Here is a 16,857-nt window from a genome sequence, read left to right as displayed (position 1 = left end):
TAATGTGTTATAGAGTTTGGTTTGGGGGTGCAATAGTTTACTTTTTAAAATTTTTGTTGGAGGTTAAGTATGACAGACAGGAGGCAGGAGGAGAAACAATGTAAGCTCATGGGTAAAGCCAGAGCACTCTGCCTGTCTGGGCACCTTCCTTGGCTGCAGGTTGTAATGCAGATAAGGCACCTTTCCTTTGGACCACACCCTTTGAAAAACGTTTAGTGACTCATTCTGTATTTTTTATGAGGCATTTCAAACAGTGAATTCATGGTTCATTCATTGTTTTTCTGAGAATCACCTAAAATGGGTATAAAATTTATAGTTCTTTTGGATTCTTACAACAAATTAAGATAATTTTAGCCCAAATAAATTAATTTCCTACATGATCAAATTTGATTTTAAAGCCCATCTGTTCTTTGAAGTTGTGTGGCTGGCCTGTGAACACTGATACTTTAGTCAATTCCTTGGATATGGGAGAAGATTTTAAAGAGGCAAATACCATATTCTTAAGACCACAGGATTGAAACCATAGGTCAGTGATGGCGAACCTATGACACGCGTGTCAGCACTGACACGCGTAGCCATTTCTGATGACACGCGGCCGCATGCCGAGGATGAAACATTTGCTGCTCCTGAGGATGAAACATTTGCGACTAGAGTCTTGGAGTTAGTTTTTTCCTCAAAGTGACACACTACCCGAGTTATGCTCAGTTTTTTGGTGAAGTTTGACACACCAAGCTTAAAAGGTTGCCCATCACTGCCATAGGTTATGGATATACTCCTTAGGATGAATTTCAAGGGAGAATTACGGTAGAAATAGCAGAAAATATGCTGCCTTCTTTCGGTGGGCCTGTTAAGTGATTATTTACTGAGTTAGCTAGTAAAAATTAGCTTAGGTGCAAAGCCCATGTTTGGGGCAAGTTCAAGAGGATACCAGACCAGCCCCCCCTGACAGCAATCCAACATGATACTATATGTATTAAAATGTTAAATATTCATTTACTTTTTTGAGTATTTGGATTATCCTATTCTCTAAGCCAAAGGAAAATAATTACACCTGATTTTGAGTTTATTAAACCAATCTGTGTGTAAATATTTCATGTAGCTACCCCACCAGCACCTCCACTCTGCCTCCCAGGTCCACTTACTCCACGGCCTTTGTCTAAGCCGTATGCTTCCCCTGGCTCCATGCCGGTGAGATCCCGCCCCCTCAGAAGCCCTGGCCAAGAAAGTCTGTATCTCACTTCTGGGTTTTGGGGTATGTGTTTGTTTTGGGGGGTACTGTTTGCTCTCTGTTGTGCTACTCATTAGAAACCTATGTTTTAGGATTATTGTGGGGTGTGTCTGTCTGATTTACATATCCACTTATTCAAATACTGATTTGAGCATACACTCATGCCAGATACCAGGCTACAAAACTAAACAAATGGGACTTTCAAGTTAGCAGGGGAAAAGCAAGTAAGACTGGTCTTACCAGATTGGGATCTGGGAGAGGACTGAGCAGGCCAGCACACACACATTATTGTCCTCCTCATCCCTGGGGTATGAGCCCCCTGCACAATTTCCTTGCATTTAGTGGCTGCTTCATGAATGTCTTTTTGAGTCAGATGGAATTGAATGAAAGGCATGTTAGAGAGCCAACAGGGCAAGGGAATGGGACGAAGGCGCTGGGAAGGGACTGGTGAGGGCTGCCCCCTGAGGATAGGGGAGGCTGCCAGGAGTGGTATTGTGGGTTCTGGGGTGCGCCAGCCTCCTTGTGTGCCTGCCCCAGAGGCCTGAGCAACCAGTTCTGAGCAAGGACTCGTGGGGAATGGTCCTTGGCAAAGAACCATCCCTCAACCCCCAAGGACTGGAGGAAAAGAGGTGAAGCTTTGCCCTTTCTGTTGTTGGGGGCAGAGTGAAGGGAATGTGTACAATTTGTTTCAAGGTGGGCTCCCCCCCCCCATATTTCTCAGATTTTCATTTGGCTAATTTAAGAAATAAATCGTTATTAAAGAGCTACTTCCATTGCCTTTGGAGGCCTGGGGGTTAAGTAAACCTTTTTACAGCAGTGTGCCTTGACTGGTTTTGATTGGGATGTTTTGAAACTAAAGTGTCCTTCAGTTCAACACTCAGTGCAGCTCTGCCAGGTATGCCCTTGGCTGGGCACTTTCCCGGATCACAGGTTCTCACTCACCAATGAGGGGTGATGCGAAAACAGAACTCCTAGTGCACTCTGGTCCCACATTGTTCAAGGGCGGAACATTCTGGTTTCCTACTTCATGGTCCTACTTGGTGCACCTCCACCATCCAGAATATGGCCCAGCCCTAGAGTTAGCCGACGCCTCCCTGAGGTGGGCCTGGGCTCACAGAGCTCATGCATCTTACTCATGCACGTGTGTGATGGACACGTAGTGAGAGGCTGCTATGTGCAGGCACCGGGCTAATGGAAGGACGGGGCTTCCAGCCCACAACTACTGAATGGTGGGAGAGCATAGCGGGTGTGGCCTAAAGGCCTACTGCCCAACATGAGTCCCCGTCTTGCACAAACGAATCTGACAAGGCCTTGCTTTACTGCTTTCCAGCCCACAGCCAGTTAGCAGCAGTAAACAGAGGGTATGTTGGGAGGATTGGTAACTCTAGGCACATAATGACAGCAGCCAGGAATGGAGGAGGAAGACAAAGAACCTTACGGAGGAGATGTCACAGTGATAATGGTCTGAACAGGCCACTTGGTGTGCGGTGGCAAGCCCAGTGAATCCCGTTCCCCCTGAGGACATGGTTACCTAACATACTCCAGTAACTAATGTTCCTGGTAATGACTCGAAATCCTTCCAAATAAATGGATGGGTATTGTGCTTACGACAGGAAGTAGCCAGTTACCTGAGATTTACTCAAGTGGAAGGGCCCGCAGCTCTAGTTTAGTCGAGCCAGTGCCTTATCTGCAGTCAAGAATGAGCAACCGTCAGGGTAGACTACAGGCATCTGCTCTGGATATTCAGTGGGCATAATTCAGTCACTGGAAGCATCTAAACATGAGCATTGCTCTAAAGTTTATTTCCAGTGGTCCTCCATTTCTGAAAACCACACCATTTATGATCACTGAAGGGCAGTTGGATGGAGCACACAGGCTATGGCGAGATGACCCTCAGGCTGCAGATGACTGCGGGTTATGCTGCCACAGGCGTGGGTGGGGCAGTGTGGTTGTAACTGATCATCTCTGTTCCACCGCGCTCTTCTGCAGGGAAGCAGGGGTTGGGGTGGATCAGTTATTTACCAGGTGGGGTAAAAATAGGTTTACAATTGTGAGGACGAGAAACAGAGTTTATTCTTGTGTTATTATTGTATTATTCTCTATATGAACAACCGTAAGCCTACTTTTGCCCCACCCTGTGTTTGGTGGGTGACACATAGACACTCCGGGCTCACTTGGAAAGGTCATATGGTCCAATCAGCTTGATAACAAGATGTTACCAAATGTCTGGGTCTTCTCTCTTCCAGATGCCAGTATGGACAGAATAGCTTATGATGCTTATCCCCACCCACCACTTCCGAGACATTGAGCGGAAGCCAGAATACCTCCAGCCGGAGAAGTGCGCCCCACCTCCCTACCCTGGTCCTGCGGGAACCATGTGGTTTATCCGCGATGGCTGCGGCATCGCCTGTGCCATTGTCACCTGGTTTCTGGTCCTCTATGCGGAGTTTGTGGTCCTCTTTGTCATGCTGATTCCATCCCGAGACTACGTATACAGCATCATCAATGGAATTCTGTTCAACCTGCTGGCCTTCTTGGCCCTGGCCTCCCACTGCCGGGCCATGCTGACGGACCCCGTGAGTATGTCTGGGCTTGTTTTGACCAGCCCACACTCTCCTCCTCCGGCCCTGGTGTGGCCACAGCCTGCATGCTGCCTGACCTCAGGAATGTGGAGAGCAGGAGGGCCAGGGCTGGGCCGGGGAAGTGGACACAGGTCCCCCTGCAGAAACACGGTCTGCCACAGCCTGCCTGCCTGGGTGAATGGTACTGTCTGTACACTGGTGTGTACGTTGCTGGGGCCTGCTGGGGCAGGGTTTGTTCTGGGGGAAGCCTAGCCTCTAGTGAGAAAGATGAGTCACATAGCCATCAAACCTGGGGCCAGGTGAGGAGCAGAAAGCATGCTGGGAGCTGGGTCAGGACAGGGCTTTGCAGCAAAGACAGGATGGGAGCTTGAAATTAAAGCCATATCCTGTTCCAGGAATGTGCACGGGAATGGCCTTCCCTTGGGGTGAGGCTCATCTTTTCCTGGAAAGCTGGGCAGGCTGTGTCAGGCCACAGCAAGTGCCTCCTGGTGGACGTCCGTGAGCAAAGCAGTGGTCTTCTCCCCGGTGACTTAGCTAAATATACCAAGCTGTGCAAGTGGCTGCTGAATGCCAAGTACCCTGGTGTTAAGTCCTCCCTTCCTGTTCATTACCGAGTGGGGAAAGCTGGAGTGCGTTATTGGATAAAGACCTCCCGTGGCTTCATTGTTTCGGTACTTGGGACGAGTGTGTTTAAATAAGAAAGGGAAAGCACTCCTCGTGGCGGTGGCGGTGGCCACACAGATTTCCGTTCTGTGCGCTCCAGGGAAAGCTCAGTATAGATGCTGGGTCCCTTCTCCAAGGGCTCCAGTTCTTGCTGGTTCCGGTGATGGACTGTTAATCTGCCCCAAGGGAAAGCGCTCTCCCAGCTCAATTACATGTCAGCAGCCGGTGCAGACGGTGCCTTGTCTTATACACATGTCTGGGGAGATGGCACACCGGCAGGCCGGGGCGTGGTGGAGAGTGTGTCTGCGTTGGCAGTGTGCGTGGAGTGCCTAAGATGTAGGGCAGGTGTGGGGTGTGAGGGGCAGCCTAGAGCCCCTGAGGATGTTAAACAAAAGAGTGACAAGATCAGATTGTCATTTTACAGGGATCACTCTGGCAGCAGTGAGGAGGAGACCGGGGCCTCCTGAGGACTCTGGTCTGTGTTCTGCATGCCGTGGGAGCCATCAGAAAGGCATGATATGAGCAGGTGTTGTGCTTGGGGTGGGGGTTGGGTGGAGATAAGTAAAGCAGGAAGATAAGAGGTATTGCTGTGGTCCACACAAGGCATGTGGCTCAGACCAAGGTGGGAACAGTGAAGCTGGAGAGAAGCTGTTGGATTTGGAGTATATTTTAAGCACTAATTCTCAAGCCTGGCCGTACATTAGAATCCCTTGGGGAGCGTTTAAAAGTACTGATGCCTGGGCCCTGCCCCCAGGGAGTCCCCGCTAATTGGTCTGGGGCGGGGCCCTGGGTATTGGGATGCTTTAAAGCTCCCAGGAGTCCCTCCGGTTCAGCCAGGTCTGAGAACCGCCATTCAGAAGAGCTGACAGAATGGAAAGAGATCAAAGAGTGTGCCTTCCAGAGTCTTCTTGGCTTGAGCAGCCAGGGGATTGATTGCTGGTGCCATGTATTGAACGGGGAGAGTCTGGGGAGAATAGATTTGGGAAGAGAAAGCAAGGCTTTTGTTCTGGCCAAACTGTGTCTACGTTACATGTAAGCAGAGATGCCAGATAGGCAGCAGATAGCCAGGTCTGGGGCTGGTGGAGGGGCAGGACCAGAGTGGAGTGTCAAGCTCATTGGTTTCGAGAAGGTGTCTGAATCAGGGAACTGGATGTTGGGGGCTGTGGGGAGGCTTCGGCCCTGGCATTCCTGCTGCCCTCACATGTGTGTGTGTTCTTTTACCCCCACATTGTCTCCAGGGGCCTCCTCAGTCCGGCCCCTTGCAGTTGGAGGCGGGAGAGAATGGTCCTCACTATGGTATGTTGCTGGGCTTCCAATCCCAAATGAATGGAAGCCAAACTCCAGCCAACTTCTCATGGGAGTGTTTTGCTGGTGGCCCCAAAGAAAACTGAGCAAAAATAAGAAGTATCTGCCAAGTATCTACCATTGTAAAGGGAGCAACTCAAAGCATGTCCGACAGGCCGTGTCTCAGGCTCATCTTGGGTTTTCATGCTGCCACCTGCCTATCCCCATCCCAGCACATGACATCTTATGCAAAACTCAGTATGGAAACAGAGAGGGGAGCTGCAGCGGTGAGAGCCCCTGGGGCACCCTGGGCTTCCCAGGAGCAGAGTTGGGGGCCCAGATCACACACACAAAGCAGATCAATTCCTGCTTTCTCATCAAGGCCTGCAGCCTCATTAACACCAAAGGAGGAGTCTGTTTTTAGAAAGGAGCCTCTGTATGGTTCTAAGTTCCCTAAAAAGATTTATATGTTTGTATCTCAAGGATTCATGCTGCCTATAACTTTCAGAAAGTTACACCCTAAGGTTATAAACAATGTATGACAATGTATACATTGTATATGATTTTGGCTTATTACTATTCTTAGTGTTTTTTTTTAAAAAAAAGATCTTATAGTCTTCCCAAGATGGTTACTGTACCACTTTCACCTTTGAGATTCTTATTCCAAATGTAACATCAAAACAATTGCAGCCACCACATTTTCTGGACCATTTAGTGAGCAGCTAGTAAATGAGGCCACGTAGAGCTTGAGCAGAAAAGGGAAGTGACTCACAAGAAATTTACCCATTTGAGGAATGGGATAAAGGACAGGCCTGTAAGGAGAGGGAAGGGGACAGACACACAGTGGGGCAGGTGCCTCACTGGGCAGGGGGCTGGTCTGGAGGTGGCATGAGCGTGGGCAGGAACGAGTCAGACTGGCGTGTGATGTCAGGTGCCTCCTCCTTGCCCGCTCAGGTTGTGTAATGTCATCAAAGGAGCTCTCCGTGTTCCTGAAACACTTAAGTCTAGAGTGGCTCCACCTGCCCAGACACCCTGGACTCAGAAACCCTTGTCTTGGTACCTCTCTCTCCTTTCCTCCCTCCCAATTTCACCACTTTTTCTTTCCCAGTTACAAGCACATTTTAATTCCTCATCCTGTGAATTCCTGAGGGATTGATTCCCTTTAAAATGGAGATCTGGGAGAGTATCTGTCTCCCAGCTTAAAGCTGAGAGCCAGAGCTTGTTGCTTTTTGTCCTGACTGCCAGGAAGCTCAAAGCCAAGCACTAGACAACCCCGGCACTTGTGTACATCCTTACAATCAGCATTTTTTGGTATTCTTCCATTCTTTGGACCTAATAATTTATTAACCTCATTGTAAATTATCTCAAACCTTAGACTTGAGTCAAGGAGGACTATAATGCAATTCATTGCTATGGAAAAGGGAATCCATCTGCCTGCCTGCCGCTCCCCCTCCTCCTCCTTCCCTTCAGTCCCCCTTGTGAATTCCTTGCTGTAAACAGACTTCACTTGACAATCTCTGACCACTGCAGGTCACTGATTCTTGTTTCTGCTGCCAAAAGTCATCTGTGGAGCTCAGGGCTCATTTCAATGTGCAGTTGGTATTCCTTTCTGGGGTCCCTCTCGGGGAAGAATCAGGTAGCAGGTATTTACTGGGGCCAGGAGCAGGGCAGCATGATGTCCGGCCCTGGGAACACAGAAGAGGACGGGCACTGGGTCCTCCCAGCCACGTTCTGCTATAGAAGGGCCGTGCCCATCTTGCCCAAAGGTGTTGCCACATTCCCTGTGTAGGATCAGGGGACTTGCCTCGGGGTTCATTTGAGTGGGGTGCTTTGTTCTCCCTCATGCTCTGCAACTTCTCATACTGCCACTGAGCAACTTATCAATGCCAACCGAAAGTCTTCTGGCTCGAGAGAGAGGAGAGTGACCAGTTGGGGATTACCTACTTCCTACCTATCTGTGGAGGAGCCAGGTGGCCCTGGGACACAGCCTGTCAGAGCTATGAGAGCATTTCTGCTTAGACCAGCAGGTGTGTGCATCCCATGGCCCCTGAAACAATGTGTGCAGGCTTCGTCCTTGTTGCTTGAAATGAATGGGACGGTTGAGTCCTTGGAACCGTTGGTGTTTCTTCAGAGCCCGTCTCCATGGCTTTGCATTGTGTCCTTCTTACATTTTCCTGCTGTCCTAGCTGCATCCTGAAGCAGGCCTTATTATCCTAGGCCAGTGGTCGGCAAACTTTGGCTCAGTTTGGGTTTGCCGATCACTGGGATAGGGGCTTAATCACAAGGAACAACAACAGCCTGTAATTATTGGAATCGAGAGTCTAGGTCAGTGGTCAGCAAACTCATTAGTCAACAGAGCAGCAAACCGCGGTGGCTCGCGAGCCGCAGTTTGCCGACCACTGTCCTAGGCTATTTCAATCACAGTGAGTATGTTGATACAGTTGTTGGCAGGAGAATGATAGGATGGCATCAGGGCACTAAAAAAAAAAAAGCCTCTTCAAATCACTTAATAAAAATATCTGACAAATACCTGTTGCCTTCTGATGGAGGCATAGGTTCTAGACTTGGATGGCCATCTGATCTTGGGAACTTGCTTAACTTCTCTGCTTTAGTTACCTCATCTCTACAATGAGGAATAGCATAGTCTCTACCTCATAGGTCTATTGTCAGAATTAACTGGCAAAATACAGCAAAGCACTCGGAACTGTGCCTAGCATATAAGCACTCAATAAATGTCTGTTGGATCATCATTATCGTTCAGCGTGGGTTTATTAATACCTGCTCCTGGGCTGCAAGTTGAAAGACATTGTCCTCCAGGAATTAGGGTGTAATTAAATGGTAGTTGTTACAAGACAAATACAAGCGAGCACAAAGGCCCAGAGATGGGTTCTGGCTGGGTGTGGCCTGGGGCCACTGGTGAGGAGGCGGGGTTGTGGTGGCCGCCCATGGACTCTGGGCCAGGAAATGGCTCTAGAGATTTCCACATTCGTCTCCATTGTGTGTAATGAGTAGATTGTACCTTCACAGAACATTTCAGAGTTCTTTGTTTTGATTTTTACTTTCAATTTTATTTTGTATTGGTTTCAGGTATATAGCTTAGTGTTGTGTTTTTTGTTTGTTTGTTGGTTGGTTGGTTGGTTGGTTTATGGCTTTTGTAGGACCCTCTCCTCTGCCTGGCCCGTGTCCTCCGCAGGCCCCTTTAAAGTCTGCTCGTCTAGGTGGTTGGGCCCCGCCTTCCCTGTGAGCCAGACTTCCAGACCCCGACCCTCCGCTGATGCCTCAAGGGCCCTCAGCGGTCTCAGCATTGTGGTTACAAACCTCAGGAAAGTTGGTCATAGTCCTGCTCCAGGTAGCTCCTTCCTGAGGTGTCTTTTTTTGATTGTATATTTAATGAGCTTTTTGAATTGCAAAGGTCACATGCTTATAATAGAACATTTAAGAAAGATAGTCAAGAAAATAAGATGTTCTTGTGATTCTACTATGTTGGATAATCATTAATACTTTTGCGTGTATCTTTGTCTTTTTATGTATGTGTATAGAAGATCTTTGCCAAAACAGGCTTACAGTCTATTTACTGTTTGGAAGTCTGCTTTCCCTTTAACAGTCTATCATGGGTGTTTCCCGTGTCAGTAGCTGTGTGCTTTATGGCTATTTAATGTGAAACTATGTCCTGACTAGCGTTGTACATACCATCCAGTCCTTGCCTACCAGTTTGTTTGCTTCTTAAAATTTCTGTTACAGGCTTTTCTGGCATCTGGCTGCATTTTGCAGTCCAGATTTTTTTCTACTACTTTTTTAACTTTTAGAAAAATTGTTAATGAGAAATACTTCAGTTGAAAGGGTATGAAATGATGAGATGAGCACTCATGTGTTCACTTTTTGGCAATTCCTGGGGGAAATTGTCAATATACAGTCATTGGTGTTGGCATAATTCTGACCACAGAGTCCACACGTTGGGGTGCACCTGCCTCATCCCTGGGTAATTCTTAACAGAGTCCATGTGTCAGGATGTGTGTGTAATTGCTCCTTTGAAATGACTGCCGACTGTGGAGTGCTGGAACCCCTAGCCAACCCTGAGGCCTTTCCTCTTTCGTACAGGGGGCAGTGCCCAAAGGAAATGCCACTAAAGAATTCATCGAGAGTTTACAACTGAAGCCCGGCCAGGTGGTGTACAAGTGTCCCAAGTGCTGCAGCATCAAGCCCGACCGAGCGCATCACTGCAGGTACGCGCGTGCCACACAGACACTCTCATGCACACACACTCCCCCCCCCCCCGCCCCAGGGCCATCAGCAACAGGACTGCTGAACATGCCCGCTCTGGGCGCCGAGTGACCCTGAGTCTCCCTCTGGAGCCTCAGGAGCTCACTAGAAGGAAAAGGGCATGTGGTTTTGGCTCAGGACACCTGTCTCAAGACTCGGCTCTGCCACACCTGGGCAGGCCCTTGACTCCGCCTTTGTTTCTGAATCTGTAAAATCCAGGAGATTCCTGCTCTTTCTCCTCACAGCCTTGCTGCTTAGGAAAGGCATTTGAGAAAGGCTGTAGGAAGGCATTCTCTGCATGTCTAGTCCTTGACCCATTTAAGAGGTTTGCCCTGCAGTTTACAGGGAAATGAAGGGTCGTCCTGATGGAAGGCTTTTCTTTAAAACGAAACTTCAAGAGGCCACGACATTGTGGGATTCAGCCCATAAGCCATTGCCCTTCTCATCGATGATGAGTTTGCCCTTTCGGTTTTCAGATTTCTTTGATGACATCCAGCTAAAAAGTGCACTTGATCATTACAGGGAACTAAATGCTCAATTACAGCAATGCAGACCTGGCCCTTGGTCCCTTTTCAGACTGGTGTGGTCGGGGGGAGCTTTCAGGGAGTGAACCAGCTCCTGATGGCGGGAGGTCATCCTTGCCAGTCGGGGGATGCGAGCGACTGCGAGGGGGCATTTCTGTGGGGTCTCACTGCCCCCCTCTCGGGAGAGCGCAGCCTCCAGCGTTCCGGGTCCCCGGGCAGCTGCTGAGCACTGGCTGTGTCCCGGCGCCTCAGCCCACGTCTCCTATCAGTCACCTGACTTCCGTCTTCATGCTCACTCTCAGAGAAATGACTCCCTGAGTGAGGTGAAGTGGTTTTCTCGTTCTTCCATGAGCCCGGCATTCTCCTGCCGCCTCCTCCCTCTCTCCCAGGACCGAGGGAGGTATTCCTGAAAGCTAGTAAACACGTCAGCCAGCAAAACGGGCTGCTGGCTCAGATGAACTCGGGGGCGGGTGCCCGTGTGCCGCCTGCTCCTGACTCAGGAAATGTGTCCTAACAACTGCTCCTTTGTGGTGGCCCACGCCGTCGGGGACCACAGTTTTGAATAAGCAGAATCCCCAGCGCACGGGTGGGTTGGGCTGTGACTGGTCGAGCCAGAGGCCTGCTGCCTCGTTAGAGAAGCTGGTGTCAGCCTTGCCCACTCAGGCAAGGTGCTTGTGCCAGCTGTTCGGTTCCTCTCCTCCCAGTAGATCCCGTGGAATTGAAAACTCCACTCTCTAGCTCTGTGGCCGCCACCGATACTCCCTGAACCTGGGCCTGTAGGTGTTCCCTCCAGCCCGGTGTACGCGGTGGTCTTCCCTCTGAGGAGAGGCACGCGGAACCCCAGGCTGCTTGTCCTGGTTGGGAACCTGGAGGCAGGAGGGAAGTCTGCAGAGGGAGCTGTCCATGGTAAAGGGGATGGCCCAGGTGTTAGTGTGCGTTAGGCCAGTGGTCGGCAAACTCTTTAGTCAACAGAGCCAAATATCAACAGTACAACGATTGAAATTTCTTTTGAGAGCCAAATTTTTTAAACTTAAACTTATTCTAACGCCACTTCTTCAAAATAGACTCGCCTAGGCCGTGGTATTTTGTGGAAGAGCCACACTCAAGGGGCCAAAGAGCCGCATGTGGCTCGCCCCGCAGTTTGCCGACCACGGCGTTAGGTTCTTGGACAGGGAGGTGGAGACCTCTGACTTGGCAAAGCCTCTCCCCCTGCTGGCCCCCAATAGACACACTGAGGCTGAGGCTGAGCCGGCTGTGGACTGCGTGGGGCGCCTGCCAGATCCTTGTTGTCTTCCTCGTGGTGTACGCAGCTCTCGTGTTCTTCAAATGTGTAGACCTGGTCTCAGCCCTGAGACGTGAGGGCTGGCTGCAGGCGGATTGGAGAAGCCAGGTTTCCTTGCCCAGAGCCCAGAGTCGGGCCTGAGAACAGGGTTCTCTCCACCGCCTTACTCAGAACTTCCTGAGCGGGACAGGGCGTGGGAGGTGCCTTTGTGCTTACACTTCTCACTGTAGCGAATGAGGGTGAGGTAAAAACACACCTGACCCACTTGGTGCCTCTGGCCGTGTCCTTTTCTCTTTCCTGGGGCAGCCAGTCTGTGCTGAAGCCGCTTCCAGCCTCGCTCTTTCCCCGTCCACAGTCAGAGCCTCCACTCGGCCGACCCTGCTCTGAGGGGCCTGGGTTGGGCTCTGGGCTGTGATGGTGGATTAGACATGGCCCTGACCCAGGGCCTCCCCCCAGGCTGGCAGGCGCACCTGTCCACTATGGTGCCGTCTGGTGAGTGCCGCTGTGGGGAGACACGGGCCCTCATGGACACGCTGTCTCCATGGTGGGCAGCACCAGGGCGGGCAGGAGGGCCTCAGCCAGCTCCGGGGCTGAGTGCCAAGGAAGCCCCGCAGAATGTGGGCAGTCACCACCCGGGCCGTGGGGTTCCTTCACCCACCCACTCAAGGACCCACCTCCAGGCCTTGCCCTCGGGACTCTGTCCCCAGTCTAAACCCATTCAGGCTGGGCATTTTGTGAGGTGTGGGGGGGTCGGCCTCTGCACAGTGCCTCCAGCCACCAGCCTAGATGGACCCCCCCATCCCACCCCTGGCACACGCACTCACATGCCACCACCTGGCCCAGAGCCTGCTTCTGAACACCCCCCTCCGTGGGCTCAGGGAGAGGTGCCATCTTGGCATTTCGTGTCCTTGCAAACAGCAAACACGGACCCGCTCTGGACCAAGTTGTGCAGCTCCCAGCGGGCGGACTCCCTGCTCCTGAAGGGTGAGGCGCTTCCTGTGTGGCTGCCTGGTGAGACGTGGGCCCGTGAAGCTGGCTTCCCTGCGCACCGGCCTCTGCAGAGGCAGGAACAAAGCCCGGGTGCCCACAGAGCTCGTGTCAGCTCTTGGGCAGCTTCCAGAGGCTGCCGGCCAGGGGCACTTCTGCTGCTGAACAAACACTGCTCAGAGCCCACTCAAACCCTCTCAGAAAGAAGTGTGACGGAAGAGAAACTGCTCAGGAGCCTAGAGCTGGGGCGGGGGCGGGGCGGCACCCTCAGGAGTTTCCTCCCAGGCAGGGGGGCTAAGACCCCCTAGAGCTGGTTGTCCCAGAAGGACATACAAGAAATGGGCTCTAAGTGGTGGCTCCGTGGGGGAGGGGTGTGGGGCCTGGTGGGGCCTGGTGGCTCTGTGGGGGAGGGGTGTGGGGCCTGCTGGCTCTGTGGGGGAGGGGTGTGGGGCCTGGTGGCTCCGTGGGGGAGGGGTGTGGGGCCTGGTGGCTCCGTGGGGGAGGGGTGTGGGGCCTGGTGGCTCTGTGGGGGAGGGGTGTGGGGCCTGGTGGCTCTGTGGGGGAGGGGTGTGGGGCCTGGTGGCTCCGTGGGGGAGGGGTGTGGGGCCTGTGGCTGAGGCCCAGGATGCAGGGGGCATCACTCCTCACTGTCTGCTTGTCTGTACTTTTAAAATTTGTATCAGGAACAAGTGCTACCCATTGAAATACAGGGTGGACAGAGTGTTTACAGGTGTAATAAAGATGAACAATATATTCATTAGTAAATAATAAAGAATGAACGCTGTTTCATATACTCACAACTGTAAGCCTGCCTTTGCCCACCCCGTATGTATTATTCCTGTGTGTTTTTATTCCTCACCCGAGGATATGCTTTATTTTATTTTTTTTAAAGAGAAAGAGAGCCCTAGCCGGTTTGGCTCAGTGGATAGAGCGTCGGCCTGCGGACTCAAGGATCCCAGGTTCGATTCCGGTCAGGGGCATGTACCTTGGTTGCGGGCACGTCCCCATTAGGGGATATGCAGAAGGCAGCTGATGGATGTTCTTTCTCATCGATGTTTCTGGCTCTCTCTCTCTCTCTCTCTCTCTCTCTCTCCCCCCCCCTTCCTCTCTGTAAAAAAATCAATTAAAAATATATTTTTAAAAAAAGAGAAAACATCGCCGTGAGAAAGCAACATTGATTGGGGTTGCCTCGCGTTCGTGCCCTGACTGGGAACTGAACCCCAGCCTTTTGGTGTGCAGGATGACACTCCAACCAGCTGAGCCACCTGGCCAGGGCTCTTACCTTTTTTAATTGGTAACACACATGCAGAGAGAACAGGTAGTGGGGGTGCTGGTACCCGACTTTCTCTTCACTTCCTCCGTGCCCTCGTGCCTGCCTTCTCGCCCTGCCCTCCTGGCCCAGGGGGATTCTGGAGCTGGGCCAGCATCTCAGAGGTGCGCCCCTTTCTGACGTGCTGGCAGGACCCTTTGCAGTGTAGAGAACAGTGGAGACCAGAATGACCGGCGCTCGGCTGAGCCAGGCCCAGTGCCTGCCTGCTGCTTCCTTTCGTCAGTGCTTCCTGCGGATGGGGAGCCGGAGGGAGGCCCAGAGGTTGGCCCAGGTCTGCCTTGCCCCAGAGCTCACAGCTTAGAAAAGGCCACATCTCCTCCCTGGGGTGGGGCCTGCAGCTCAGCCTGCGTGGCCTCGAAGTGGAGCCTCCCTCAGAGGGCGCTGGGCTCCTGGCCAGGAGGCTCGGAAGGCTCACCTCCACATCCACAGAGTCCCTCCGCGCCTTCCGTGCCCTCCGCCAGACCTGTGCAAACAGCACCCCCGTGTGAACCGATGTAGCCCTTCTCCTCCGAGCAGCACCCCGAGGCCAACCCTTCCTGCAGAGTCCCCCACCACAGCCCGCTGGGCACTGTAAGAGCCCGAGATAAAGTTAGTTATGGAAACTGGTGGGAAGAAAAGCTGGTGTGAACTAAGGGACTTTCAAAAAAGGACTTGTATTATTTCTGAGGTTGTATTTATAGTAATTCCAACTGTGTTTTTTAAAATATGTTCTCATTGATTTTTTTCTTTTTTTTAGAGAGAGGGATATAGAGAGAAACATCAATGAGAGAGAACATCCTCTATCGGCTGCCTCGTGCATGGCCTCTACGGGAGATCGAGCCCACAACCTGGGCATGTGCCCCGACTGGGAATCGAACCAGTGACCTCTTGGTTCATGGATTGACGCTCAAGCACTGAGCCACTCCGACCGGGCCCGACTGTTTTAAACAAATAATACCCCGAGATAAATGTTAAGGAGCCTGTTTTAATGATTTGAAAGGGGAACAATCTTGGTGAATCCATCTATTGTCAAGTGGGTCTTTCTAAACTTGAGCTTTGGAAAGTACTTGCTTTCAAGCCCCCATTCGCCTTGTTCTCTTGTTTCCTGTTACTACTTTGTATTGTCCAGAAAGGGTAGGGAGGGCGTTTGCTATCAAATAAGCTTGCAACCTTCCAAAAGTGATCCTAGTAAAAAGTTAGCAATTTGAAAATTAGATCATCCGATCAACACTTGAGCTTAAGTGACTTTTGTGCTTTTTCTGGCCGAGTGGATGTTATCTGGGAGCTGAAAGGTTCTTGGAGGGGGGCTTCCTGCTGCCCTGAGAGGTTCTGCACTTGACCCAGCTCTGAACTCTTCCGGCTTTCCCTTCCCGCAGCCACACCCTCCCTGGAAGCTCCGCCCACCTGGGAAGCTCCACCCCACCCTCTGGATTTGGGTCGTTCTGGGGGATTGGGAGCCCTGTTTTCTGTATCCCATCTCCTCAAGTTTTTGAAACTGCTGCTTCATGTGTCCTCTCAATAAACCACCTTCTCAGCTCAATGTCGCGTCGAGAGCAGCCACGCCACGTCAGTTCCACCCACTGTGTGTCCAGCAAGAGGCCTTGGTGGGTGACTAGGACCTGCAGCCCCTGCAGCCCACACCTAGCAGGAGGCCAGGCCCCTGCTAACGCTCCGCCTGTGGCTGTTTCAGTGTGTGTAAGCGGTGCATTCGGAAGATGGACCACCACTGTCCCTGGGTCAATAACTGTGTGGGCGAGAACAACCAGAAGTACTTCGTCCTGTTTACAGTAAGTCCCTTCCGACTGCCCCACCCTCCCGGGACCACGGAGCACTTCCTTCCCCAAGTTCCCAGCACCCGAGCACGCTCCTCGGCGTGTGGACCTGCCTCTGCCAGCCTCGGCTCAGCAAGGGCTACCTGCTCCTGAGCACTCGCTCGAGCTCCTAAAAAATGGACTCAAGTTGATTAGCTATAAGCGAGGGCCAGCGCCCTATCTGAGTAGCTAAAGGAGCCGTTTTGGTGGTGACTGCAGGTAGGTGGGGTGTGTTTAGTATGAGGGCTGGAAGGGCCATTGGCAGTCAGCACCCTCACTGCTCAGTGAGAAGAGCGACCCCCAGGAGCCCCGCCCATCCGGAGCCCAGGTCACACCTGGTGATGGGCACTGTTCTCGTCCCCACACTCAGACCCGGGGCTGGGGCGGGGACAGTGGGGGTTGGCCAGGTGCCTCTGGCCCTGCTCCTGGTCCTCCCTCACCCTGGTGCTCCTGAGTGCGGGGTTCGCACGGTGACGCCTGCCCGCTTTCATTGCAGATGTACATAGCTCTCATCTCCCTGCACGCCCTCATCATGGTGGGGTTCCACTTCCTACATTGCTTCGAAGAAGATTGGACAAGTGAGTGTGGTCAGGGCTCTCCTCCGGGGGTGGGGGACACGAGCAGGCGGGCTCTTTATTTCCATCATGGCGCCAGGGGCCACCCTCAATTTATTAGATCTCTTGCAAGCCCATGGACTGACCGGGGAAGGAACAGCAGAGGCCCGAATCTTTCAGGAGAAAGCGCAGCCCCTTAAAGTCAGTTCCACAGGTAAAGTAGAGAGCTGGGCAGACCCTCGCCCGCCCGAGCGTGCCCTGGGAGAGTGCAGGCCCAGCCCGGCGGCGAGGCCGGGAGTGGGTGTCCGTGCCCTTAGCCACAGCCCTTCATTCAAAGGTCACCCAGTCCAGTCTTACAGAAACTCATTTTTAA

General features: G+C 52.0%; 1 protein-coding gene across 5 annotated transcripts in view; it reads left to right on the top strand.

The window, feature by feature from the left end:
- Positions 1–16,857, top strand: part of ZDHHC3 (zDHHC palmitoyltransferase 3) — a 39,831-nt gene that overhangs the window by 9,865 nt on the left and 13,109 nt on the right. For 2 of the 5 annotated variants that reach the window (XM_079794418.1, XM_079794421.1), the window contains exons 2-6: positions 3,475–3,804; positions 9,856–9,980; positions 15,810–15,906; positions 16,427–16,508; positions 16,585–16,698. In XM_079794418.1, the coding sequence (XP_079650544.1) occupies positions 3,499–3,804; positions 9,856–9,980; positions 15,810–15,906; positions 16,427–16,508; positions 16,585–16,698 (724 nt within the window). In that variant the 5' untranslated portion in view covers positions 3,475–3,498. The remainder of the gene's footprint in view (positions 1–3,474; positions 3,805–9,855; positions 9,981–15,809; positions 15,907–16,426; positions 16,509–16,584; positions 16,699–16,857) is intronic. The other 3 variants (XM_079794420.1, XM_079794422.1, XM_079794419.1) reach the window with 2 other exon arrangements.

The sequence above is a fragment of the Cnephaeus nilssonii genome, assembly GCF_951640355.1.
Source record: "Cnephaeus nilssonii genome assembly, chromosome: 17".
NCBI classification, from domain to species: Eukaryota; Metazoa; Chordata; class Mammalia; order Chiroptera; family Vespertilionidae; genus Cnephaeus; species Cnephaeus nilssonii.
Note: the sequence above shows the minus strand (reverse complement) of the source record. Positions and strands in the feature narration are given on the sequence as shown.